This window comes from Piliocolobus tephrosceles, chromosome 19 (assembly GCF_002776525.5).
Source record: "Piliocolobus tephrosceles isolate RC106 chromosome 19, ASM277652v3, whole genome shotgun sequence".
Taxonomy (NCBI): Eukaryota; Metazoa; Chordata; class Mammalia; order Primates; family Cercopithecidae; genus Piliocolobus; species Piliocolobus tephrosceles.
The window spans coordinates 34,955,495-34,982,721 of record NC_045452.1 but is presented as its reverse complement, the minus strand read 5'-3'; the positions used below and the strand labels follow the sequence as shown (position 1 = coordinate 34,982,721).

At 51.5% G+C, this 27,227-nt stretch overlaps 1 protein-coding gene across 5 annotated transcripts in view; it reads left to right on the top strand.

The window, feature by feature from the left end:
- The window catches only part of TRPM2 (transient receptor potential cation channel subfamily M member 2), an 86,823-nt gene that overhangs the window by 11,418 nt on the left and 48,178 nt on the right, over positions 1-27,227 (top strand). For all 5 annotated transcript variants that reach the window (XM_023192636.2, XM_026447401.2, XM_026447403.1 and 2 more), the window contains 8 exons: positions 2,512-2,680; positions 4,823-5,003; positions 7,882-8,048; positions 13,111-13,291; positions 14,751-14,812; positions 16,039-16,239; positions 20,131-20,233; positions 26,871-26,992. In XM_023192636.2, coding sequence (XP_023048404.2) covers positions 2,512-2,680; positions 4,823-5,003; positions 7,882-8,048; positions 13,111-13,291; positions 14,751-14,812; positions 16,039-16,239; positions 20,131-20,233; positions 26,871-26,992 — 1,186 coding nt within the window. The remainder of the gene's footprint in view (positions 1-2,511; positions 2,681-4,822; positions 5,004-7,881; positions 8,049-13,110; positions 13,292-14,750; positions 14,813-16,038; positions 16,240-20,130; positions 20,234-26,870; positions 26,993-27,227) is intronic.

The window sequence follows — 27,227 nt, the reverse complement described above, 5'->3', positions numbered from 1 at the left end:
TAGGCTGGAGTGCAGTGGCATGATCTCGGCTCACTACACCCTCGACCTCGCTAGGCTCAGGTGATCCTACCACCTCAGTCTCCTGAGTAGCTGGGACTACAGTCATGCACCACCATGCCCGGTTAATTTTTGTATCTTTGGTAGAGGCAAGGTTTTGCCATGTTGCCCAGGCTGGTCTCAAACTCCTGAGCTCAAGCAATCTGCCCACCTTGGCCTCCCAAAGTGTTGGGGTTACAGGCATGAGCCACTGTTTACATCATACTATTTTTGAGTGTATCTTCTTGTATCACTTTTTTTTTTTTTAAAGGAGTTGCTCTAGATAGTATATTATATAACATAGCTTATTGCAATCTACTGATGTTCACATTTTACCAGTATGAGTGAAGTATAGAAACATTATCTCCTTTTACATCTCTGTCCCCTTTTTTTTATAATACTTTAAGTTCTAGGGTACATGTGCACAATGTGCAGGTTTGTTACATATGTATACATGTGCCATGTTGGTGTGCTGCACCCATTAACTCGTCAGCACCCATCAATTCATCATTTACATCAGTTATAACTACCAATGCCTGTCCCCTTCCTTTTTTTTTTGAGATGGAGTCTTGCTCTGTCGCCCAGGCTGGAGTGCAGTGGCCGGATCTCAGTTCACCGCAAGCTCCACCTCCCGGGTTTACGCCATTCTCCTGCCTCGGCCTCCGCAGTAGCTGGGACTACAGGCGCCTGCCACCTCGCCCGGCTAGTTTTTTGTGTTTTTAGTAGAGACGGGGTTTCACCATGTTAGCCAGGATGGTCTCGATCTCCTGACCTCGTGATCCGCCCGTCTCGGCCTCCTAAAGTGCTGGGATTACAGGCTTGAGCCACCGCGCCCGGCCGCCTGTCCCCTTCTTAATCTATAATTGTTTGAAATATTTCTTCTACGTGTGTTGAAAACCATGTTAGATAGTGTTATAATTTTTGCTTCAGCCATCAAACATCAGTTATGAAATTCAAGAGTTTACTCTTTTGTTATTCTTTCTTCCTTTCAGATATTCCAAAATTCCTTCTTTTCTTGTTTCCTTTCTGTTTAGAGAACGTCCTTTAGCCATTCTTTTAGGGTGTGTCTGCTGGTGACAAATTCCCTAGCCTTCCTTCAATTAAGAAGGTCCCAACTTCCTGTCATTTCTGAGGTGTTTTTTTCTTTTTTTGAGAAGGAGTCTCCCACTGTTGCCCAGGCTGGATTGAGTGCGGTGGTCCGATCTCGGCTCACTGCAACCTCTACCACCTGGGTTCAATCGATTCTCCTGCCTCAGCCTTCCAAGTGGCTGGGATTACAGGTGGCTGCCACCATGCCCAGCTAAGTTTTTGGATTTTAGTAGAGACAGGGTTTCACCATGTTGGCCATATTGGTCTCGAACTCCTGACCTCGTGATGCACTCGCCTCGGCTTCCCAAAGGGCTGGGATTATAGATGTGAGCCGCTGCACCTGGTCGCTTCTAAGATTTTTTATTTGTTTTTAGCTTTCGGAAGTTTAACTGTTATGTGTCTTGGCATGTATCTCTTTGGGTTTATGCTGTCTGGTGTTCACTCAGATTGTGGACTGTGTAGATTTATGTCTTTTTTGTCAAATGTGGGAAATTTTGACCATTACTTCTTTACATACATTTTCAGGATCACTGTTTTTTTCTTTTCCTTCGGGAACTCTGAACATGAATGTATGATCTTTTGTTACAGTGCTGCAGGTCCCAGAGGTTCTGTTTACTTTGTGGTTGTTGTTTGTTTGTTTGTTTTCTCTCTGTTGTTCTTATTGGGCAATTTCTACTGTTCCGTCTTCCTGCTCCTGGCTTCTTTCCTCTGCCTCCTCCATCCTGCTGTGGGTCCATCCGTTGAGTTTTTATTTCAGTTACTGCATTTTTCAGTTCTAACATTCGCATTTGGTATATCTTCTCTTTTTTTACTGGAAATGTATGTTTTTTCATTTGTTTTGAGCATGTTCATGATTGCTTGTTGAAGCATTTCTAAGGTGGCTGCTTTAGAATCATTTTCAGATAACTCTAACATCTGTGTCATCTTGGCGTTGGTGGCTCTTAGCTGTCTTGTCTCATCCTGGTTGAGATTTTCCTGGCTCTTGGTACAACTAATGATGTTTGATTGAAACCTTGATAGTTTAGATTTTGTGTGAAGAGACTCAAGATCTTGAGTTTTAGCTGGTCCCCTTGACATGTCTATGGTGAAGGAAGGATTCCGCCCCCCGGTCAATGCCCCATGAAGGGTGAAGTCAAAGCCCCCTGCGGCCTCCTCTGATCGATTGTCACTTTCTGGGGAGGATTCTTGTTACTGCTGAGGGTGAGAGAGTTCCAGCCCACCATTAGGCCTCTGCTCCCTCCCCCGTGGCTGGAAGGGGCAGGTGCCTTGTTTTTGCTGGGGGTGGTGGGGGAAGGTTGCGGCTTTCCACTGGACCTCCTCCGATGCCTCCACAGGGAGCAGGAAGGGCACTGCACTCCCTGGGTGACTGGTGCTGTGTCTCTGCAGGAAGGTGGTGTGTCAGTGTGGCTACACGCGTGAGCAGCACCTGGAGGAGGCTACCAAGCCCGACACCTTCCAGGGCACACAGTGGGACCCAAAGAAACATGTCCAGGAGATGCCAACAGATGCCTTTGGTGACATCGTGTTCACGGGCCTGAGCCAGGAGGTGAAGAAGGTTGGTTTCCATCACTCTTGCTCTGAATTGTGGGCGGAGCTGCATGGCCCCACAGTGACACGTGGTGGTTGGCATTTCCTGGGGCAAGAGCAGGAGGTTGGCAAAGATCCAGGGTGCATACAGCCCACTGCACAGCAAAGGAGGAGGTGCGGAGGGGCTCTGCAAGGCAAGCAAGAGATGAATCCCACTCTCGGAGTGCTTGGTCATCTGCAAAGCAGTGTGGGGCACAGTGAGCTTTCTAGGAGGATGCAAGCCGGGAGTGGTGAGTGAATTCTGGCTGGGTGGCCTTGGGTAGCATTTGTCAGGGCCTGGGGGCGAGTAGGGAGGAAGGAGAGGGGTGCAGGACACAGACACACTCAGGGTGTGCTTGGGGAATGGCAGGAAGGGTGTGGAGAGGGAGGGAAAAGCAGGGGGAAGGGGCCCAGGATGGCAGGGAGGCCCATATGGCAAGTCTGGAAGCAAAGGCAAGAGTCCTTGCGAGGAGACTGGGCCAGGCACAGCATGATCCAGGCTGAGTCTGGCCTGCAGGAGAGCGCTGTGAGGGTGCAGACTGCTGGAGGGAGGCCCAGGCGCAGGGCTGGGTTCTCTCGTGCACAACTTCTCTGTGGTCCCTGGAGGACCAGCCATCTCTGACCAATTCTCAGGCCCCATGCCAGGCCTGTGGAGTCAGAGACTCGGCCCCTTGTGTGTTGGCCAGCCTTCTGGAAGGTTCTGAGACAGCGATTGGGTGCCACTGTCCTGGGAGGGGGTGGCACTGATCTCTGTGCTGGGGTCTGGAGCCCTGAATCTGGTAGCCGCCGAGTGTGACCTGTCCACTCGATACGTGATGATGCCATGAGGTGACCAAAGAGGTTGAGTGGGGCAGGTCTCGGAGACGGGGTCTTGCGGCCCCAGGCTTCCTGGCTGGCCCAGCCCCTGAGCCACCCTGTGTCACCATCACATGTGGGTGTTCTCCAGGCCCCTGGACCCCTCTGTCTCTGTGGTTACAGGAACAGTCCCGTTGTCAGGTTTCAGATGAGGGATTGAGGTATGGGGAGACCCCACCCGTTCCCCAAGGCCATGGTGGCAGTGCCAGTGGTGGGTTTGAGTCCAGCTGCGTCTGAGCCTGGAGTTCTGGCTGCATCCCTCCCCCACCCCCCGGCTTCTCCCAGTCCTGCAACTCCCGACAGGGGCATGTGGTGTGAGGGAAAAACGCCTGTGGCCTGACAGTGAGTGACAGCTGGGACCCAGACCCCGTGGTGCAGCAGGTCTGCCTCGAAGCCCAGGAGCGTCCACCGTGCAGGCCACAGCCCTGCTCCTCCCAGGGAGACCAGCACCTCCAGATGCCTGGTGGACCCAGTGGGGCCCACGTTCTCATGGTGACAGGCACCGTGGTCGTGGGTTAACTGGACCTTCTTTAGTGACAATGCTACCACATGTTTGTTTTAAGGGCACCTCATGGCATTTCTGGATTTCACCCATCACCTTTGTGTCTCTGGTGGGCCAATCCCGGTGGGGGTTGCAGGCCCGGCTGGGTCTCTTCAGACACGGCCCACCGAGCAGAACAGGGAAGGTCCACTGTGTACGTGTGGGGGTCTCCTGGAGCACGAGGGGCCGGAGTGAGGATAGAGCCTGGGAGAGCCATGTTCAGACAGGAGGCACAGGAAGCTGGGCCCCCTGAATCCCCAGGATGGGCCAGGGCACAGGGGCCACAGAGCAGAGGGGGAGGAGAAGGGGCAGTGCTGGGCGCACAAGGACAGGAGGGCAGAGACCCCAGTCCAGGATGATTAGAGCCTGGGAAGGCAGGGCCCAGGCGCTAGGGCGGGAATTGGAGTCTGTGCTGGTGCATGTCTGAGAGGCGCTCCCAAAATCGAGAAGAAGAGGAAAAAGTGGGTGCCGTGGGGGCACGAGGGCCAGGGGAGGTTTGCTGAGGGCGGTTCTGGTCCCCAAGGGACGTCCTGTTGCTCCTGGCTTGGGCCTCTCTGCCTCCCTCTTCTCTCATGATCCGTGCCTTGCCCACATGGGGACCCCTTTACTGGGTCTGAGCCGGAAATGTGTGCGGTGTCTGCCGCCCACTGGGGCCTCTCCGTGTGGCCTGTGTGGGTCGGTGCTGTCCTGCGCACTGATACACGGGTTCCCTCCGCCGTCTTCCCTGTCCCGCAGTATGTTAGAGTCTCCCAGGACACGCCCTCCAGCACGATCTACCACCTCATGACCCAGCACTGGGGGCTGGACGTCCCCAACCTCCTGATCTCAGTGACCGGGGGCGCCAAGAACTTCAACATGAAGCCGCGGCTGAAGAGCATTTTCCGCAGAGGCCTGGTCAAGGTGGCTCAGACCACAGGTAACTCGGAGGCTGGAGGGACACGAGGCCCCGGCGGGTGGGCGGGGTGGGCTGTGGAGGCTGCGCCCGGGCAGTCAGGGCCATCAGGATCCAAAACGTCCCTCGGAGCCGCCAAGGCCGTGCCCCAGCCTGAGTCGGACCCGTGCACCCCTCACCTGGGCACAGCTGCTCCCTGACGCCCGGCGCTGCCCCTGGCTTGCCCGTGGGCTGGAGATGGCTCAGTGCGTGGCCCCACTGGTGCCCAGGGCCAAGCAGAGAGGAAAACCTCAGTGGCCTGGGAACCTCGGCGGCCTGGGAACCTCGGTGGCCTGGGAACCTCAGTGGCCTGGGTGCACGGCTGGGGCCCGCAAGAGTTCCTGGTCATCACATTTTCTATTATCACTTTTTTCCATCAGCGTCAGGCAAGGAGCATTATTATTTCCAACTTTTCACTTGAGGCAACTGCCTAGTTGGAGTCAAATCACCTCCCAAGTTTGCACCGCCAGTGAGAGCCAGGCAGGGACCCAGTCCTGGTGGATGGTGTGAGATCCCAGGGCCCGTGACCTGGTGCCCCGCCCTACCCTGATTCCATGGGGAGGGGACCCCAGGTCCTCGAGGCTCCCCGGGCCTGTCTGGAGGGGACTGGGTGAATAGTGAGGCCCTGAGGTGATTACCTGGCAATGTTGGGTCCAGATGGGCCTGGAGTCACCCCGCTTTTCCTGGGGTGTGGTCTTTGCCTCCAAGTGGAGTCGTAACTGAGCCTGACTTGGCCTGCGTGGCTCAGAGTCCTCGGTTTCACTGTCTGCCTGGTGACCGTGAGGCATGGCTGCATCTTTTGACCTGTGAGCCCCACAGCCCTGCTTGTAAAATGACCAGACCTTGTCTCAGTCTGGTCACGTGGGACTAGGTTTAACGCAGGTCACTGTCCCACAAGCACTTTCTGATGCTTTGCCCTCTCAAATAATGCCATGGATTTCTTCAGGTCTCACCTGCTCCAGGTCTTGATGTTGCATTTTTTTTAGCTTTCAATATCAGTGACCTTGCCATCTGCTCCCTGGCCCAAAGCTAGTACCAGGTTTTCAACTGCTATCTCCATCTCCATCATCTCCATCTCCTCCATCTCCATCTCCATCTCCATCTCCATCTCCTCCATCTCCATCTCCATCTCCATCTCCATCTCCATCTCCATCTCCATCTCCATCTCCATCTCCATCATCTCCATCATCTCCATCTCCATCATCTCCATCATCTCCATCTCCTCCATCTTCATCTATCTCCATCTCCATCTCCATCTCCATCCATTTATTTTTGAGACAGGGTCTTGCTCTGTTCCCCAGGCTGGAGTGCAGTGGCATGATTTCAGCTTACTGTAGCCTAGACCTCTTGGGCTCACGTGGTCCTCCTGCCCTGCCTCCCGAGTTGCTGGGACCAGAGGCATATGCCACCATGCCAGGCTAATTTTTGTAGAGACAAGGTCTGTGTTGCCCAGGCTGATCTTGAACTCCTAGGCTCAAGCAATCTTCCTGCCTTGACTTCCCAAAGTGCTGGGATAACAGGCATGAGCCACCGTGCCTGGCCGATTGGCTGTTTTTTTTTTTTGGAGACGGAGTGTTGCGTCTTGCTCTATCGCACAGGCTGGAGTGCAGTGGTGGTGGCGCGATCTCAGCTCACTGCAACCTCTGCCTCCTGAGCTCAAGCAATTCTCCTGCCTCAGCCTCCCGAGGAGCTGAGACTGCAGGTGCATGCTACCACACGCAGCTAATTTTTGCATTTTTAGTAGAGACGGGGATCCACCATGTTGGTCAGGCTGGTCTCAAATTCCTGACCTCAGGTGATCTGCCCACCTTGGCCTCCCAAAGTGCTGGGATTACAGGCGTGAGCCACTGCGCCTGGCCCAATTGTTGTTTTTATGGTGACACTGTGACCCAGCCTTTGGTATGGCAGCATTGCACCAGGGACAAATCCCAAAAACGAACAAATGTGACTTACGCTGGTGCCTCAAGGGGAGGCTGTGGGGCAGCAGTCGTGGCCTCACCTGTGCTTTTCACCCCAGGGCAGGCCAGGCGAGCAGACACCTGAGACCTCCTGCTCTCAGGCAAAGCTGCCGCCAGCTCACGACACTGGGTCAGACCAGATGTGGGATGGGAGGTGTGTTTCTTTTTTGTTTTGAGATGGAGTTTCACTCTTATTGCCCAGGCTGGAGTGCAGTGGCGCAATCTTGGCTCACTGCAACCTCTGCCTCCCAGGTTCAAGTGATTCTCCGGCCTCAGCCTCCCTAGTAGCTGGGATTACAGGCATGTGCCACCACACTGGGCTAATTTTGTATTTTTAGTAGAGATGGGGTTTCTCCATGTTGGTCAGACTGGTCTCGAACTCCCAACCTCAGATGATCCGACTGCCTCGGCCTCCCAAAGTGTCGGGATTACAGGTGTGAGCCACCGTGCCCGGCCGGAGGTGTGTTTCTTACAGGGTTGGCTGCAAACCTCTGGCAGCAGGCGGTAGATGGAAAGTGGAGGGAGTTCTTCCCAGGGACCAGGCTGAGTGGTGTGGGCAAGGACGCACTCTGCCGCACCTGGGTCCTGAAAGCTGTGAGGAAGAAGGAAAGCAAAATAGAAGAATGCAGAGAGCGTGCTGAGAACGGGGATCCTGACTCTGGGGCCAGAGGAGGTGGCAGGGACCGGGGAGAGGGGTGGGGCCTGCTCCTGTTGCCACCCTGCCTGAGGGCCGTGGGAACCTCAGTTCCTTACACCTGATGCTGGTTTAAAAGCCCTTGAGTGAGGGGCTCTGTGTTGATGGGGGGCCGGGCATCGCTGAGCCTAGAGGGGCTCAGGCGTCAGGCTCCTGGGTATCAGGGTGCCCCTCAGTACTGCGGGGCCTGCCCACCGTGCTTCTTCCCCAGGGGCCTGGATCATCACGGGGGGGTCCCACGCCGGCGTCATGAAGCAGGTGGGCGAGGCGGTGCGGGACTTCAGCCTGAGCAGCAGCTACAAGGAAGGTGAGGTCATCACCATCGGAGTCGCCACGTGGGGCACCGTCCACCGCCGGGAGGGCCTGATCCATCCCACGGTGAGCGCGGCCCCTAGGGAGGGGAGCCTAGGACCAGGGGTGTGGGTGACGTCTGACCGGGCACTGTAGGGGGCAGGCGGAGTGTGCAGGAGCCAGGGTGTGGGTGACGTCTGATGGGGCACTGTAGGGGGCAGGTGGGGTGTGCAGGGGCCCGGGTGTGGGTGACGTCTGATGAAGTGCTGTAGGGGGCAGGCGGAGTGTGCAGGGGCCTGGGTGTGGGTGACGTCTGATGAAGCGCTGTAGGGGGCAGGCGGAGTGTGCAGGGGCCAGGGTGTGGGTGACATCTGATGAAGCGCTGTAGGGAGCAGGTGGGGTGTGCAGGGACGGTGGGCGTGCTCAGGAGATCGGGCGCAACTCCTGGCCCCGTCCCTGACCCAGGTGACCTGTGAATGGCTAACTTGGCTGGACTCTGGTATCTTCCTCAAGATTGGAAGAGGGATCCACATGAGAGTCACTGGCTATGAGGGCTCTGCTAACAGCAGAGGGAGGGAGCGTGGCCAGTGGGCAGCTGGGTGGGGCTGAGCCAGGGCGATCTGACCCTGAACCGGGAGCTTTTCGCGCATTGAGTCCCTGCACTCAGAGGTCTCCTGCACGCGGGAATTCCACTGTACTGCGGTCCCCGGCAGCCAGGACCCACCCCCAGCTTCCCTGTCAAGGTTGAGGATGGAGCACTCCTGCCTCTGGTTAGCTGGCTGCAGGAGAAGCAGTTGCTTTAATCCAGAGCCTTGAGTTGGGACAGATAATAAGTCATTCAACCAGATTTTCCAAGGACACACTGACTTTGGCATAATGCGTGTGTGCCCCTGAATCCGCGTGGTCAGGAAAGCCCATAAACACTGGCCTGTGACTCACTGAGCAGGTTCCCTCGTCACCCCGAGGGGTGATTTACTCCTCTGGCAACATCACAGACACTGTGTGTCCATTCCCGGGGGGTGGGGGCGCGGGGGACACTCCCAGATGCCTATGAGGGCCCAGTAAGCCCTGGCCAGCCGCAGCCCGGCCTTCATCTCCCAGCAAGCATTGGCCAGCCGCAGCCCGGCCTTCATCTCCCAGCAAGCACTGGCCAGCCGCAGCCCGGCCTTCACCTTCCTTTTGCGTCAGAATCATGAATGTGTCTGGTGGGGTCTGACTGGACTGGCTGTTTGGCTTTGCTTGCTCTTTTTATGAATTGAAAAACAAGCCAGGAGCGGCTGGGTGATGTCCCCGGTCTCTCCTTAGTTTGCTCCCCATGCTGAGTTCACACAACTTCCCGTGATACCACCGTTGCTGGCGTTGTTGGAGGAATGGGACTGTGGCTGCTTCTGCTTAGCTGCGCTCCCTCTCTGTGGACGGCGGAGGGTGTGTGTCCCAGCCCCGCTGCCACCCTGCCTTGGATCTGTCTCCTGGGGTTGCTGTAACCCAGGCTCACAAACCTGGTGGCTTAAAGCAGCAGAAACTTAGTCTATCAGATCTGGAATCCGTGTCGCTTGGCCATCATCCAGCCATTGGTGTCGGCGGGGCCACCTCCCTCCAGGGCCTGGGGAGGAGTATTCCTGCTGCCTCCAGCATCTGGGTGCCGATGGGCATCCTCTGGCCGGTGGCCGCCTCCCTCCAGTCTCTGCCTCCGTGACCTGTGGCCTTCTCTGTGTGCCTGTGTGAAATCTCCCCATGTCTCCCATAAGAACACTTGTGATGGTGTTCAGGTCCCACTGGGGTCATCTAGGGTGATGCCTTCATATCAAGATCTTTAACTGACATCTGCAAAGATGCTTTTCCAAACAGGGAAATGAGGAGTAGCACTTATTGGGTCCATGAGCAGGCCTTGATGTCTTTGGGTGGCCATGATTCAGCCAACTGCAGTCCTCCCTGTGGCCTCAGACTCCTGTCCACTCCACATGCAAACTATGTTCACCCCATTGCCAGATCGTGGCCGGGCGTGGGGGTCACGCCTGTCATCCCAGCACTTTGGGAGGCGGAGGTGGGCGGATCACTTGAGGACGAGAGTTCAAGACTAGCTTGGCCAACATGGTGAAACCCTGTCTTTACTAAGAATACAAAAATTAGCTGGGCATAGTGGCAGGCACCTGTAATCCCAGCTGAGGCAGGAGAATTGCTTGAACCCAGGAGCCGGAGGTTGCAGTGAGCCAAGATCATGCCACTGCACTCCAGCTGGGCTGACAGAGCAAGACTCTGTCCAAACCATACCAAATGATCCCCTCCAACTATAACCCGTTACAGCAGAAACTCCAAGATCAAAATCTCATGTAAATATCATGAGCTCGGCCGGGCACGGTGGCTCACACCTGTCATCCCAGCACTTTGGGAGGCCAAGGCGGGCAGATCACCTGAGGACAGGAGCTCGAGACCAGCCTGGCCAACATGGAGAAACCCCATCTCAACAAAAAATTAGCCAGGCATGGTGGTGGGCACCTGTAATCCCAGCTACTGGGAGGCTGAGGCAGGAGAATCGCTTGAACCCAGGAGGTAGAGGTTGCAGCGAGCCAAGATTGTGCCACTGCAGTCCAGCCTGGGTGACAGAGCGAGACACCGTCTCAAGCAAAACAAAACAAAACAAACAAAAATATCAGCTCAAAAGTCCCAAATGTCATCATTTAAGTCAGGGATGCTGAAGACTCTGGGTCAGATCCATCCTGGAGCAGGTTTTCTCTTCATGTGTGCACCTGTGAGAGGAGACAAGTCACCCGTCTCCAAAATACAAGGGAAGAGCTGGGAAGGGCAGGTATAGCATCACAGCTGTAGACACTCTCATTCCCAAAGGGGGAACGCGGGAGGAATGAAGGCATCACCAGCCCCAGGCAATTCCAAAATCCAGCAGGGGGAATGCACTAGGTGGTAAGACCGGGGAGACCACTCTGTGGCTTGGGCACCCCCCACCCTGCTCTGTGTCCACAGCTCTGCCTTCAGGATGATCCTTTTCCTGGAAGGTTATAGGTTACTTCCTGCTTGAAGATTTTAAGGAGTCTGACGACCTTTCATTTTATCCCACCTCTGTCCCTTTCAGTCCAAATTTGCAGTGTTGTTGTTGATGTAACATCTGTGAAAACTTTGTGTGCCTCCATTGAATGCCATAGGAATTTCTGCCAGTAGACCAAAAGGGCTCTGCTGACCTTTCCTGTGATGCTATCTCCACTCCTGTCTTCTGAGATGGTTGAGTGAATCGCAGTCTCCTTGCCTAGTCTCTTCGTCACTAGCAGGGGGTTGTGCAGACACACCCTTGGCCCGTTCTCTCTCTTTTTTTTTTTTTTGGAGACAGTCTTACTCTGTCACCCAGGCTGGAGTGCAGTGGTATGATCTCAGCTCACTGCAACCTCTGCCTCCCGGGTTCAAGCGATTCTCCTGCCTCAGCCTCCCGAGTAGCTGGGATTACAGGCACCCACCAACACGCCCAGCTAATTTTTGTTTTTTTACTAGAGACAGGATTTCACCATGTTGGCCAGGCTGATCTTGAACTCCTGACCTTGTGATCTGCCTGCCTCAGCCCTCCAAAGTGCTGGGATTCCAGGTGTGAGCCACCATGCCTGGCCCACGTATGTATTTTCTAAGGCAGTGGTCACCAACTTTTTGACACCAGGGACTGGTTTCATGGAAGATGATTTTTGCACAGATGGGGGCGGGGTGGTGAGTGGTTGGTTTGGGGATGATTCAAGTACGTTACGTTTGTTGTGCACTTTATTATTACATTGTAATATATAATGAAGTAATCATACACCTCACCATCATGTTGGATCAGTGGGAGTCCTGAGCTTGTTTTCCTGCAGCTAGACGGTCCCATCATCTGGGGGTCATGGGGGACAGTGACAGATCATCAGGCATTAGATTTTCAGAGGGACACACCACCTAGGTCCCTCGCACGCACAGTTCACAGTAAGGTTAGTATTCCCATGAGAATCTAATGCTGCGGATCTGACAGGTGGAGCTCCGGCAGCCACACACACGATAGGGAGCGGCTGTTAATAGGGATGAAGCTTCGCTCGCTCACCCGCCACCCACCTCCTGCTGTGCGCAGCCCAGCTTCTCACAGGCCACAGACCATTACCGGTCCATGGCCCGGGGGTGGGGACCCCTGCTCTAAGGTACCAAAACCCTCCCTGCCCTGCTCCTCGCTTCCTTTGGAGCCCTTACTGCAAGTTGTTTTTTTTTCTGAGACGGGGTCTCACTGTTGCCCAGGCTGGGGTGCGTTGGTGCGATCCTCAGCCTGGAGTCCCTTGGACTCAAGTGATCTTCCCATCTCAGCCTCCCAAGTAGCTGGGACCACAGGTGTGCACCACCATGCCCAGCTAATTTTTCTTATTTTTGTAGACATGAGATCTGCCATGTTGTCCAGGCTGGTCTCGAACTCTGGGGCTCAGGTGATCCTCCCACCTCGGTCTCCCAAAGTGCTGGGATTAGAAACGTAAGCCACTGTGCCCATCTCCACAAGGCTTTTAACACCACGTTCTCACCAATAGTCTCTTCAAGGACATTGAGACGTTTTCTATTCATGGTGCTTCAAAATCCTGCCGTCTTCTCCCCATTGCCAGTTTCAGTGCCACTTCCACATTTTTAGGTGTTTGTTACAGCAGCACCCCACTTCCTCACCCCAGACCTGTATCTGTTTTCTGTGGCTGCTGTAACAAATGGCCACAAGCCTGAAACGGCAGCATTGTGGTCTCTCACGTGTCTGGAGGACAGAACTCTGAAGTCAGGGTCACACCCCTCCTGAGGCCTGGGAGGAGGGTCTGTTTCCCTGCCTTCTCCACTCCTGGGGGCTCCGGCTTTCTCCACTTGTGGCTGTGTCGCTTGTCCCTGCCTCTGTGGTCCCGTGTCCTCCTCTCCTACGTGTGTCTCCCGCCACCTGTCTCCTGTAAGGACACCTGTGATGGTATTTTGGGCCCACTCATATCATCCAGGTTAATCTTCTCATGTTTTGATCATATCTGCAAAGTCACTTTCTCCAATAAGGCCAGATCCACAGATTCCAGGGACGGGGACCTGGTCTCTCTGGGGGCCGGTGTTCAGCCTGCTCACGTTAGAGAGGCAGAGCTTTCCAGAAGCTGTGTCTGACGCTTCCTGGCCGTTCCAGGGCAGCTTCCCTGCTGAGTACATACTGGATGAGGACGGCCAAGGGAACTTGACCTGCCTAGACAGCAACCACTCTCACTTCATCCTTGTGGACGACGGGACCCACGGCCAGTATGGGGTGGAGATTCCTCTGAGGACCAGGCTGGAGAAGTTCATATCGGAGCAGACCAAGGAAAGAGGAGGTAGGGGAGCTTGCTTTTGAGGGTGCTTGGGCAGAGAGCACAGTGGGCTTGTCAGAGTGTCGGGCATAGCTGCTCAAGGACATTCAACAGGTGTGGCACTCAGCAGAGAGCACGGTGGGCCGGTCAGAGCGTCAGGTACAGCTGGTCACGACCAGGATGTTGGTGGCGCTTGGAACGTCCTCAGAACACACCTGGGTTTCTATTCCATGTGTCTTTATACTTTGTTCCAGGAGGATCATCTTCTCTTGCCAGTTTCAGCCAGTGGGAGGGTGGTCGGGGGGCTGGCAGCTCATAGCCTGTGTGCTCGCAGGTAATAGGCCAGCCTGTTTTTTTTTTTTTTTTTTTTTTTTTGAGACAGGGTCTGGTGTGCAGTGGTGTGATCTCAGCTCATTGTAGCCTCGAACTTCTGGGCTTGAGGGATCCTCCTACCACCTTGCCAAAGTGCTGGGATTACAAAGCTTGAACCACTGTGCCTGGCCCTACAATTATTTCAAACCGTGATCGTGGTCTGGTCTCAGGTTCAGAAATCAGAATGTACGATTGTCAAAACTTAGGATTTGACACCTTTTTCCTCATAGGTGGGATGGGATGGGTTTGAGGACGTCAGGGGTCAAGTGCGGGGTTTTGCATGTCACTCGAGGAGGGCTCAAAGAGGAGATGGTGAATGCGAGGTGTCTGGCCTGTGCCCGGGTGGGCTGGGGTCCCTTGCAAGCTTCTTTGTGCGGCAGACTCCCCTGGAGGGCTCCTCACCAGTGCGTGGGCCCCGGCCCCAGGGTCCGACTCAGCAGCTCCGGGTGGGCTGAGAACTTGCATTAGGAGCACGTTCCCTGGTGGGGGTGATGTTGAGGTTCAGGGACCCCGCTTTGAGAATCCTGCTTGACTAGGACACCCAGGGTGGGACGTGTGGGTGAGTGTGTGAAGACGATGGGCCCATGGGGTCTCACAGACAGGGTGTGCTGCCTGGGGAAAAGGGTTGCTAAGTCCTTCTCAGGCTCCCCTGCTGTGGGGCTGGATGAAGTTCAGGGTGGGGCCGGGCAGATGGACAAAGGATGGACATGTTGTGTCCTGTTCCCACCTACACGTGACAGGTTATGCCCACCTGCTTGGGGTATCAGCTCTCATTGTCCCTCCCTCCCTCCTTCCCTCCCTCCCAAGAAAGCAAGGGGGGGGTGGATGGGATGCAAGTGAGCGGGGGAGGTGTGGGCGGCAGGGGGTTCTTGAGTCTGCTCATCGATGTGGAACAGGCAGGTCCCCTGGTAATGTGGAGCTTTGACCTTCAATGGCAGCTCAGCACTGGCTAGAGGCCTCCCAGCAGGTGCTTCAGTGTGTGGCTAGGCTGGAGCCGGCAGGGGGCAGGGGAGAGTGCCCCAGTGCAGGGTCTTGCCCCCCACCTCTGTTCTCTCATTCGGCTCCGTGCTTTGTTAGGTGTGGCCCTCACTCGGCTCTGTGCTTTTTCTAGGTGTGGCCATCAAGATCCCCATTGTGTGTGTGGTGCTGGAGGGTGGCCCGGGCACGTTGCAGGTAAGCATGGCTGGGTGGGAGGGAGTTTGTGTGGGCCCGTCCCGCTGCAGGCAGATGACTGTCCGAAAGTGCTTGTCTCAGCACTCGAGACTGTTGGCAAGAGAGAGCCATGAGCTTGCCCACCAGGAGACGAGAAAGAGCATCCATCCTGTGACAGGGCTGCTTCCGGGTGGGCGGAGGACGGGTCAGAGGAGGGTGCCTGGGGGAGGAAGCTGGGCTTGGCTGTGACCAGGCCATTGGCTGGCATGGAAGGAAAGGTTGGGGTCCCAGGGCCTGGAGCGAGCGGGGAGCCTCTGCTCCCGGGACCTGCCGGGGAGGCTGGGGAGTTTCTACAGCTCTGCCCCCAAGATTCCTCCAGGAAGCATTTTTCAAAGTGCAGGGCCACGGCCCCCATCCCAGATCTGTGGTGCCAGCAGCTGTGTCAGTGCGGATTTGGCATGCGGCTTGAATGCGCTGCTCTGCTGGCCTTCCTTCCTGACCCGCATGCTAACCGCTTTGTGGCGTGCAGGGTGCGAGGCGCCCTCGCCTGCTGTAGGAACGTATGAGGACATAGAGCCTGCGGATCTGGACAAAGAGTATGGGCTTTTGTGAAGGATGGAATCATAGGCAGTGTCCCATTTATGTTTCATGATGGCAGGAGGTCAAAACAGAGCCTTGGGGGCTTAAGGCTGGACAGGAATCCACAGAGTACTGGGTCCTCACTCCCGACGCATGCCAAGTACCCTTCACGGCTGTCCTGCTGGGGCGGCTACACCCGCCTCCTTACCCCAGGCAGATGTTCATAAACATGGCAGGGTCCCTCCTGCCAGACGGCTTTGTGGCCAGTCCCTTCCCGAAGTCCAGCACCCGCTGGAGTTCAGGGGCCCTCCTCATTGTGCTGCTCTTACTGTGGGCTTTTATGAGGTTGGTAACTCCAGGTCCATGCAGCGTCCCCTTTGCTGCGAGGTCCTCGTGTCTGCAGATCCATAGGCAAAAATGCTGAGAGCCTTTGATTTTGCTGGTGCTGAGGCCTGAGAGGCGCCAGGTGTGCAGCCCCCAGTGTGTTGGGGCAGCTCCCTCTTCACCCAGAGCAGGGGACGCCACCAAACTGGTAAGTGCTTTCAGTGGATCTTGGAGTAGTGTCAGCTAGCCCTTCCCTTAGCTGGCCTTGGAGAATTCTCCATTCAGAAAGCGTTGGAGCGAGGCGAGGACCCAGTCCCGGGCTCATGCCCCCGCCTGCCTTGCAGACCATCTACAACGCCACCACCAACGGCACCCCTTGCGTGGTCGTGGAGGGCTCGGGCCGTGTGGCCGATGTCATTGCCCAGGTGGCCAACCTGCCCGTCTCGGACATCACCGTCTCCCTGATCCAGCAGAAACTGAGCGTGTTCTTCCAGGAGATGTTTGAGACCTTCACGGAAAGCAGGATTGTCGAGTGGACCAAAAAGGTGAGGCTGATGGGCACGATGGTCACCGGCATGTGGCTGCTTCACGGAGATACTGTCAGCCTGGTGGGCAGGACCAGGACTCACAGATCGATGCGGAGAACCCACCAGGTCTGAGCAGGTGCCAGAGTGATTTGCAGAGGGCAGGGTGCAGGTGGCAAGCCTCCTGGCTGGGTTCCGGAGGTCAGATCCTGTGACAGCACGTGAACAGAGGGTGTGAACCTCACCGGAAGCACACCAGGGTGGGCTGGGAACACTGCCAGGCTCAGTGGTGCTGTGAAAAGGGTCTGCTGGATTGGAAAGGTGGGAGGCAGGCGCTGGGAAGGCCTCAGCCAAGTTGGGCAGCGGGGCAGCTGCTGAGTAACGGCTGTGGGTCGCAGGGTCAGTCCAGCTCTTAGCCCCATGGGTGAGTTAATGGAGGCAGGTAGAGTGGCCTCAGGAGGGGCCGTTGCCCCAGTCCAGGGGTAGATTTTGGGTGGCCCCTGCCATGACCCCAGCCTCCAGAGGGGGTCAGCTGTGAAGGGCCGTGGTTGGTCAGCCCTGACCACCTCACAAAGCCCTTGACCAGGGGGGTGGGCTCCAGTGGAGAGTCCCTCCCCTCCCTGTACGTGCTGGTTCCAGGGTCACCTGACTCAGTTCCTGGAGGATTCTTTGCAGGGGCTGGCACTGGGGTCTTTTCATCCTCTGTTTCCCAGCAAGCTGGGGCCGGCAGAGCCCTCTGTCTGTCATTCCTGCAGAGCCTGGACGTCCCCAGGTTCTGAGTGGCTGACATGCACTTTCCACGGCTCCCACTGTGTTTAACTGGGGCTCTGTGGGCAGTGGTGACCCCTAGCCGCGGGCCATAGGGACACGTGTATTTGGCCAGATTGGGCCTGTGGAGAATGGATTAAAAACGAGCACCCTCAGGAACCACGAGTATCGGAAGGGCTGGGTGGAGGTCTTGGCCCCGTTTGCCCATCTAGAAGCAGTTTCCGTGACTGGTGATTTGTGGGTGGCATACTGACTTTGTTTTCTTCTGTGGTTTGTGATGGTCTCAGAGTGACCTCGTTCTGCACGGATGTCTTCTGAGAGCGTTTTTGCCTGGCAGGGGAATAACATGATGTAGCCGCAAGCGTCAGATCAGTTTGTGAAAACATCACGGTCCAGCTGTGAGCGTCCGCTCAGCTCCCGACGTCAGGGCGGCTTTCCTTCCTTCCCGGTGCCACTGGGACTTGTCAGGCAGGCCCTGGAGCCCTTTCTCCGCTGGTTGATAAATTATTCAGGCAATTTTCAGAACTGAGTTTAATCAGCTGTTGTTCAAAGGTGCTTATTTTTAATGCAGTCTCCATAGCCAAGCCAAGGCTCTGAAAGTGGTGCTTTCACACGGAGCCGTCAGGCCTCAGCAGAGGCTTGGCATTCACTGAGGCTCCTGCTCAGTGGGCAGGGGCTGAGCCACACAGCTGGGGTCAGTGTGCTCCCTTAACGTGCCTTCTCGGAGTGTCCATCTTGCAGACCCATCCTGGAGTGCTGCCGCTGGTGGGCAGCCCCGTCAGAGGGGCCCTGGGGCCTCCCTGCAAGGTCTCACAGCTGTGGCCAGGAAGAAGTTGTCCACCCTTGCTCAGCCTCGCCTTTCTCATCTATCAAGTAGGGGTACTGAGTGCTCCACTCAGACGAGGAAACGAGGCCCTGGTGTCCGTATGGGCTCAGACGCTGGGAGCTGCTTTACCTTATGAGGACAGGGTGGGCTGAAGGCTAGGAGACTTTTAGGGGCTTAGACGCTGGCAGCTGCTTTGCCATATGAGAACGGGGAGCTGAAAGCCAGGAGACCTTTGGCTGCTGGATGAGGGTGGAGTTTGCCAGGGAGTCCAGGATGTGTTTCGGAGTTGTCACGAAAGCTGGACCCCGAGGGACGGGGCACCATTGGGGTCTTAGGCGTGGAGGTGGAGTGTGAGGAGCCCTCCAGGTGAGGGCAGAGTCTGTGTGGAAGCAATGAGGCCAGGCTGGGGACGAGGAGAGAAGCAGAGGAGGCCAGGTGTGGCCAGCCTTGGGAGCAGTGGGAGCCATGGGAAGATGCGTTTGTGGAGTTGCCTGCACTGGACACACGGGGAAGGTGCTTCAAGGAGGAATAACTGTAGCAGACATACGTGCTAGGGACACCATGATGGATGGATGAATGGATGGATGAATGGATGGATGAATAGTGGGTAGATGGTAGATAGATGGATGGATGAATAGTGGGTGGGTGGTAGATGGATGGATGGTGGGTGGGTGGGTGGGCATGTGGATGGATAGATGGGTAGCTAGATGATAGGTAGATGGATACATGGATAGATAGACAGACAGATAGATGATAAGATGGATGGGCTGGGCACAGTGGCTGACACTTGTAATCCCAGCACTTTCGGAGGCTGAGGTGGGTAGATCACTTGAGGTCAGGAGTTCGAGACCAGCCTGGCCAACATGGTGAAACCATGTCTGTACTAAAAATACAAAAATTATCCAGGCATGGTGGTGGGTGCCTGTAATCCCAGCTACTTGGGAGTCTGAGGCGGGAGAATTGCTTGAAGACAGGAGGTGGAGGTTGCAGAGAGCCAAGATCGTGCCACTGCACACCAGCCTGGGTGACAGAGCAAAAACTCTGTCTCAAAAAAGAAAAAAAAAAATGATGGATGAATTGATATAATAGATAGATAGATAGATAGATAGATAGATAGATAGATAGATGATAGATAGATGGTGGGAGGTAGATAAGTGGATGGATGAATGGTTGGTAGGTGGGTGTGTGTACAGATGGATGGAACGATGGATGGATGGATAGCTAGACAATAGATAGATAGATACATGTGGATGCATAGATGGATACATGGATAGGTGGATAGGTAGATAGATAGACACATACATACATACATAGATGAAACACACAGATGGATAGATATGTACATGGATAGATAGATAATGTAGATAGATAGATGGATACATGCATGGATGGATAGATGGATAAGATTAGGTAGATAGATGGATAGATGCATAAATAGATAGATTGATCGATTAACAGATAGATAAATCAATAGATAGATAATGTAGATAGATGGATAGATGCATAGATGGATAGATGGATGAGATTAGGTAGATAGATGGATAGATGCATAGATGGATAGATAGATTGATCGATTAACAGATAAATCAATAGATAGATAATATAGATAGATGGATAGATGCATAGATGGATAGATGGATAAGATTAGGTAGATAGATAGATGGATAGATGCATAGATGGATAGATTGATCAATTAACAGATAGATAATAGATAGATAATGTAGATAGATAGATGGATAGATGCATAGATGGATAGATACATTGATCGATTAACAGATAGATAAACCAATTGACAGATAGATAGATAATGTAGATAGATGGATAGATGCATAGATGAATAGATGGATAAGATTAGGTAGATAGATGGATAGATGTATAGATGGATAGATTGATCGATTGACAGATAAATCAATTGGCACATAGATAGATAGATAGATAATGTAGATGGATAGATGCATAGATGGATAGATGGATTGATCGATTGACAGATTAATCAATTGATAGATAGATAGACAGATAGATACATGGACAGATAGATAGGCAGGTAGGCAGGTGGTGAGTGTCCCGGGCTTAGCAGGAGGGCCGGGAGGAGCAGCCTCGCATGAAGCTGCATGAGCATCAGGGTGAATGGTGTATTTGGTCCCCATGGATCTTCATCCACACCGTCTAAGGCAAGAGGAGATGTGGCGGTGTCCTGACCACAAGGGCAGGCAGGACCCAGGGCTCTGGCTGTGTCTGGGGCCTCAATTCTGTGTGTCTTGGAGGAGGCGGGGATTCAGGGGTCACTGTGTGTCTCACTTGGAAAATGCTTGTTGCAGATCCAAGATATTGTCCGGAGGCGGCAGCTGCTGACTGTCTTCCGGGAAGGCAAGGATGGTCAGCAGGATGTGGATGTGGCCATCCTGCAGGCCTTGCTGAAAGGTGAGGGTCAGGGAACATGGGGGAATGGGGTGGAGGCCAGAATGTGGGCTCTGAGGATGCTAAGTTCTAGTCTTGAAGTGCCATGACTCTGGGAACCAGAATATTCCTCCTTGTTCAGAAACCCTGACCAGAGGGCAGCTGGCGATGGGCAGGTGGGTGCCTGCCTGTCACCTGATGTTAGAGGTATGAGCTCCTTTATTTGTAACTGGAATCCAAGTGCAGCCACTGTCATTTATACCTTTGTGGTAGTCATAATTTCTCACAAAACTTCAGGGTGAAAAGAAAGAGTGCGGAAGTTGCCTCTCCCAACTTCCTGCTTGCTGGCTACTTTAGCTCCTCTACCTCTGATGCAGGAAAGAGTGTAGAGGCAGAGCAGGGCTTCAGGAAGGGTGTGATGTACTGGAGCTGCAGTGGCTCTCTGTGTAACTTCTGTTGCTTAGCCTGGCCCATTCTCCAGGCCACAAACATCACTGTTCTCTTCGTGTGCCCAGGAGAGAAGGTTCATGCCTCCTTAGCTTACCTGGCTGGATTCAACATGGCCAGGACATCCCTGACACTGGGAAGCCTTGGTCTTATATGTGCTCCTCCCGCCCGATGCTGGGCTTCTCACCCTCCATGGTCGGAGGCCCCAGGCTGATTCTGAAGGGCTCAGCAGAGTGGGCCCAGGCTGGGATCAGCAGGGAACTTTTGTGATAAAGGCCAGACTTTCATCTTGTTTCTGTGTTGATTTGAGACTCCCCTTATCAAGCACTTGATGTGCGTAAAACCTCACACCCACAGCGAGATGACAGACTACGTATTAGATCACAAATTAAGTCTTAATTTATCTCTCAGTAGATTTAAGGTAGATATTATACAAAGTATATTCTCTGACAACAAGATGAAATTAGGAATCAATAATGGATGTAGAAGTGGAAAATTCACAAAGTTGTGGAAACTAAACACTACCTTAAACAGCCAATGGATCAAAGAAGAAATCAAAAGGGAAATCAAGAAACCAATGAAAACAAAAGCACAACATATCAAAGCTTATGGGACGTAGCAAAAGCAGTGCTAATGGAGAAATTTATAGCTATAAATGCTTCCATTAAAAAATAAGATCTTAGGTCGGGCGTGGTGGCTCACGCCTGTAATCCCAGCACTTGGGAGGCTGAGGCGGGCAGATCACGAGGTCAAGAAATCGAGACCATCCTGGCTAACATGGCAAAACCCCATCTCTACTAAAAATACAAAAAATTAGCTGGGCGTGGTGGTGGGTGCCTGTAGTCCCAGGAACTCGGGAGGCTGAGGCAGGAGAATGGCATGAACCTGGGAGGCGGAGCTTGCAGTGAGCCGAGATGGCACCACTGCAGTCTAACCTGGGCGGTAGAGCGAGACACCGTCTCAAAAACAAACAAAAAAAAAAACGAAAAAAAAAAAAATAAGATCTTAAACCAACAACCTAACTTTACAACTTAAGTAATTAGAAAAATAAGAACAAATGAAATCTATTTCTCCTAGATAGAAATAAGGGAAGAATGCATACTTTCACCACTTCTATTCAACATTGCATTGGAAGTTCAAGTCAGAGCAATTAAGACAAAAAAAAAAAAAGAAATAAAACTTATAAATTGGGAAGGAAGAAGTAAAATTATTTATGTTCACAGATGATATGATTTTCGTATTTGTCCATTTTCACATTGCTGTAAAGAACTGCCCAAGACTGCGTAATTTATAAAGGAAAGAGGTGAAATTGACTCACAGTTCAGCATGGCTGAGAAGGCCTCAGAAAACTTACAATCATGGTGGAAGACGAAGGGGAAGCAAGGCACTGTCTTCACAAGGTGACAGGAAAGAAAGGTGCCAAATGAAGAAGGAAGAGCCCCTTCTAAAATCATCAGATCTCATGAGAATTTAATATCATGAGAACAGCATAGGGGAAACTGTCCCCACGATCCAACTACCTCCACGTGGTCTCTCCCTTGACACATGGGGATCATAGGGATTATAATTCAAGAGGAGATTTGGGTGGGGACACAGAACCTAACCATATCAATTTTCTATGCAGAAAACTGTAAAGATTCCACAACAAACCCCTGATCTAATAAATGAATTAAGCAAAGTAGCAGGACACAAAATCAACACACAGAAATCTGCATTTCTATACACTAAAAATGAATAATCAGAAAAGGAAATTATGAAAACTATTCTATTTACAGTAGCATCAAAAAGAAAAAAAAAATACTGAGGAATTAATTAAACCAAGGGGGTGAAAGGCTTGTACAATGAAAACTGTAAATCATTGCTGAAAGAAATGAAAGAAGACATAAACAAATGGAAAGACATCCCATGTTCATGAATTGGAAGCCTTAATATTGTTAAGATGTCAATACTACTAAAAGCAATCTACAGATCCAAAGCAATTCCTATCAAAACCCCAGTGATTTTTTTTTTTTTTTGCAAAAATAGAAAAACCCATCCTAGAATTCATGTGGAGTCTAAAGGGATCCCAAACAGCCAAAATAATTTTGAAAGGGAAGAACAAAGCTGGAAGACTCACACTTTCTGATTTCTAAACTCACTACAAAGCTATAGTAATCAAAACTGTCCGGTAATGGTGTAAAGAAAGACACAGAGGGCTGGGTGTGGTGGCTCATGCCTGTAATCCCAGCACTTTGGGAGGCCAAAGTGGGCTGATTGCTTGGGCTTAGCAGTTTGGGACCAGCCTGGGCAACATGGTGAAACCCTGTCTCAAAAATATAAAAGCTCAGCATGACGATTCATGCTTGTAGTCCCAGCAATGTGGGAGGTTGAGGGGAGAGGATCACTTGAGTTCAGAAGGTTGGGGCTGCAGTGAGCTATGATTGCACCACTGCACTCCAGCCTGGGCAACAGAGCGAGACCCTGTCTCAAAAAAACCCCAAAAAGATATGGAGACCAGTGGAATAGAATAGCCCCAAAATAAACCCTCACATATATGGTCAAATGATATTTGACAGGAATGCAGAAATCATTCAGTAAGGAGAGGGATAGTCTTTTCAACAAATGATGCTGGATAAACTGGATATTCACATGCCAAAGAATCAAGTTAGATCCTTACCTAACACCATATACAAAAATTAACTCAAAGTAGATCAAAGACTTCTAAATATAAGACCTAAACTCTTAGAAGAAAGCACGGGGCAAAAACTTCATGACAAAGCATTTCGCAGTGGTTTCTTGACTCTGACAGCTAAGGCACAGGAAACAAAAGAAAATACAGATAAATTGGGCTTTATGAAAATTAAAAATTTTGTTCATTAAAAGATATTATCAACAGAGTAAAAAAGCAACCCATGGAATGGGAGAAAATATTTGCAAATCATACATACGGTAAGGGATTGGTATCCAGAATATATAGAGAACTCCTATAACTCAACAATTAAAAAAAAACAACACAATTTCAAAAATGGGCAAAGGACTTGAATAGACATTTCTTTAAAGAAGACGTACAAATGGCCAATAAGCACATGAAAAGATGCTCAGCATCACTAATCATTAGAGAAATGCAGATCAAAACTAAGAGATACCATTTCAAACACATCAGGATAGCTACTATAAAAAAGAACAGAAAATCACAAATGTTGGCCAGTGTGTGGAGAAACTGGAACCCTTGTGCACTGCTGGTGGATATGTAACATGGTGCAACTGTCATGGAAAACAGCATGACATTTCCTTAAAATTTTTAAATACAATTCCTATATGATCCTAGCTATTTCATTTCTAGATATATATGCCACTCCCTACCCCCAAATTTAAAGTAGGGTCTGGAGGAGATATTTGTACGCTCATGTTCATAGCTGCATTAACCACAATAGCTAAAAAGTGGAAGAAGCCCAAGTGTCCATTGACAGAAGAATAGATAAGCAAAATGTGGTCTATACCTAAATGGACTATTACTGAGCCTTAAAAAGGAAGGAAATTCTGACACATGATACAACGTGGATGAACCTTGAAGACATTATGCTAAGTGAAATAAGCCAGTCACAAAAGGACAAATACTATATGATTCCACTTACATAAGGTCCCTGGAGTAGTCAAATTCATGGAGACAGAAAGTAGAATGGTGGGTGCCAACGTCTGGGGGAGGGGAGTTGACCTTGGGAAGTTAGTGTTTAATGGGGTAGAGTTTTAGTTTCCAAGATAAAAAGATATATGGAGAAGGACGGCAATGATGGCTGCACAACATTATTAATGTACTTCCAGTGAACTGTACAGTTAAAAATATTTGGCTGGGTGAGCTGGCTCATGCCTATAATCCCAGCACTTTGGGAGGCTGAAGTGGGAGGATCACTTGAACCCAGGAGTTTTCGACCAGCCTAGGCAACATAGCGAACCCTGTCACCACAAAAAATTTAAAAAATTAGCCAGGTATGGTGGCGCACACCTGTACTCTTAGTTACTCAAGAGGCTGAGGTGGGAGGATTGCTTGAGCCCAGGATGTTGAGGCTGCAATCAGCCTCATGATTATAAATATGATCACAACACTGTGCTCCAGCCTGGGGGACAGAGTAAAACCCTGTCTCAAACAAAACAAAACAACCCCCAAGAAGTTAAGATGGTAAATTTTATGCTACATGTATTTTACCACAATTTAAAAACATAATGAATTTTAAAATATCAACTTTATGAAGGTTCAGCTTAGAGACAATAAGCTCCTCCAATTCTAAATGTATTGTATAACAAGCATAGATACCGTGACACACCACAGTCTCCATACAGGACATCTCGCTTACCCTGAATGTTCCCTCCTGGCCCTTTGTAGTTAAGCCTCCCTCCAGCCTGGCTCTGGAAGTCATCTGTCTTCTGTCACTCTAGAGTAGCTTTACCCATTTTAGAACTTCACATGAATGAAATCATACATGATACATTCTTTCATGTCTTCTTTTGCTCAATGCATTGTTTTTGAGATTCATCCATGTTGTTGCATGTGTCAGAACTTTCTTCTTTTTTGTTTGTGAAGGAATGTCCTATTGTGTGAATACACCACAGGTTGTTTTTCCAGTCATCTGTTGGTGGGCATTTAGGCTGTTTCCAGTTTGGGGCTATAATGAATAAAGCTGCTATTTGTCTTCATTTCTCCTGGGTCAATATCTAGGAGTGGAATTACTGGCCTTTATGATAAGTGTATGTTTCACTTTGTAAAAAACTGACAAACTTTTCTGAAAAGATTGCATTCCTTTTCCTGTTTGCTGGCAATGGATGAGTGTTATCCTACATCCTTGTCAACACTTGGTGTTGTCAGTCTTTTAAACTGTAGCCATCCTAGTGGGTGTGAAGTGACATTTCATTGTGGTTTGAACTTACATTTCCCTGAGGACTACTGATGTGGAGCATCATTTTAAGGACGTTTTGGCCATTTGCCTGTCTTCCTTCTGAAATGTCTTTCAGATCTCTTGTCCATTTATATTTGATTATTTGTCTTCCAATTTTTGATTTGTAAGAGTTATTTGTATATTCTGATATAAATCCTTTGTCAGATATTATTTTCTCATGGTGTGTAGTTTGCTTTCACATTTTCTTCAAGATGACTTTGAAGAGCAGGAGCCTTAAATTTTTTTATTGTTATTTTTATTTATTTATTTGTTTATTTTTTTGAGATGGAGTCTTGCTCTGTTGCCCAGGCTAGAGTGCAGTGGCGCAACCTCGGCTCATTGCAAGCTCCACCTCCCAGGCTCACATCATTCTCCTGCTTCAGCCTCCTGAGTAGCTGGGACTACAGGCGCCCACCACCCCACCCGCCTAATTTTTTGTTTTTTTAGTAAAGACAGGGTTTCACCATGTTAGCCAGGATGGTCTTGATCTCCTGACCTCATGATCTGCCCGCCTTGGCCTCCCAAAATGCTGGGATTACAGGCATGAGCCACTGCGCCCAGCCAATTTAATTAGTTTTTCTTTATGGTTCATGTTCTTTGTGTCATAGCTAAGAGATCTCTGCCCATCCCAAGATTGCAGATATTTTCTTCTGTTTTCTGATAGCAGCTTTGTAGACATAACCTTTATGTTTGGGCCTATGAACCGCTTCAGGTTGATTCTTGTGTATGGTGTGAGGTAAGGGTCAAAGTTCTTTTTTCTTTTTCCCCAAATGACAACCCATGTTTTAAAAAGTTAAACCAGAAAGAGAGCGCAGAAGGTACTTGAGCAAAATAACTTGTCCTGAGAACCAGTGAGGTGGTTGTTGCTGTTGTACATTTACAGGCAATTGAGGCAGGATTGGAAATGCGATGACTTCTGAGTCCTGAGTTTTGGATGTTAGTGTAAGATGCCTGCCCTCCAGAGACCTATGTCTTCTTAAAACAAGGAGGCCCTTTTCTTGCTCACTGCCCACCTGTTGTTCAGGGGCCAGGGCATGGCCAGGAGGAGGGCAGGGGAAATAGGGGTGAATGGACATGATGACCAAAGCCCCAAGATTCACTGATTCTGACTCTGAAATGGAACATGCTTTTGCAAGGCTCTGTGTATGGAAGGAGGTCACTGGGTGCTGCACCTGTCACTTTGAATTGTTGAGAGGCAAGGGCTCATGACACATCCCTGCCTCTGACATCATAAGTCAGTTGCCCTGGAGGGAAATGGCTTTGAGCCCCAGATCAAGGCCCAGTGTGCACCTGTTCATCTGCAGCCTCCCGGAGTCAAGACCACTTTGGCCACGAGAACTGGGACCACCAGCTGAAATTGGCAGTGGCATGGAATCGCGTGGACATTGCCCGCAGTGAGATCTTCACGGATGAGTGGCAGTGGAAGGTAAGTCTTCCTGAGTGCCCTGTGGAGGGGCACACTGGGCCCACGTGCATTGCACCACTGAAGCAAGGGCAGGTGAGGATTGCCTCGTCTGGATCCCAGCCCTTCCCTTGAGGGTGGGTGACCCGGGCAGCTTTCATCCTCCCCAGGTCAGGGACAACAGCAGCCCCTATCTCCAGGGTCTTTGAGATCAGGATGACATGGGATGATGAACAAATGCATCCGTCACCACACAATG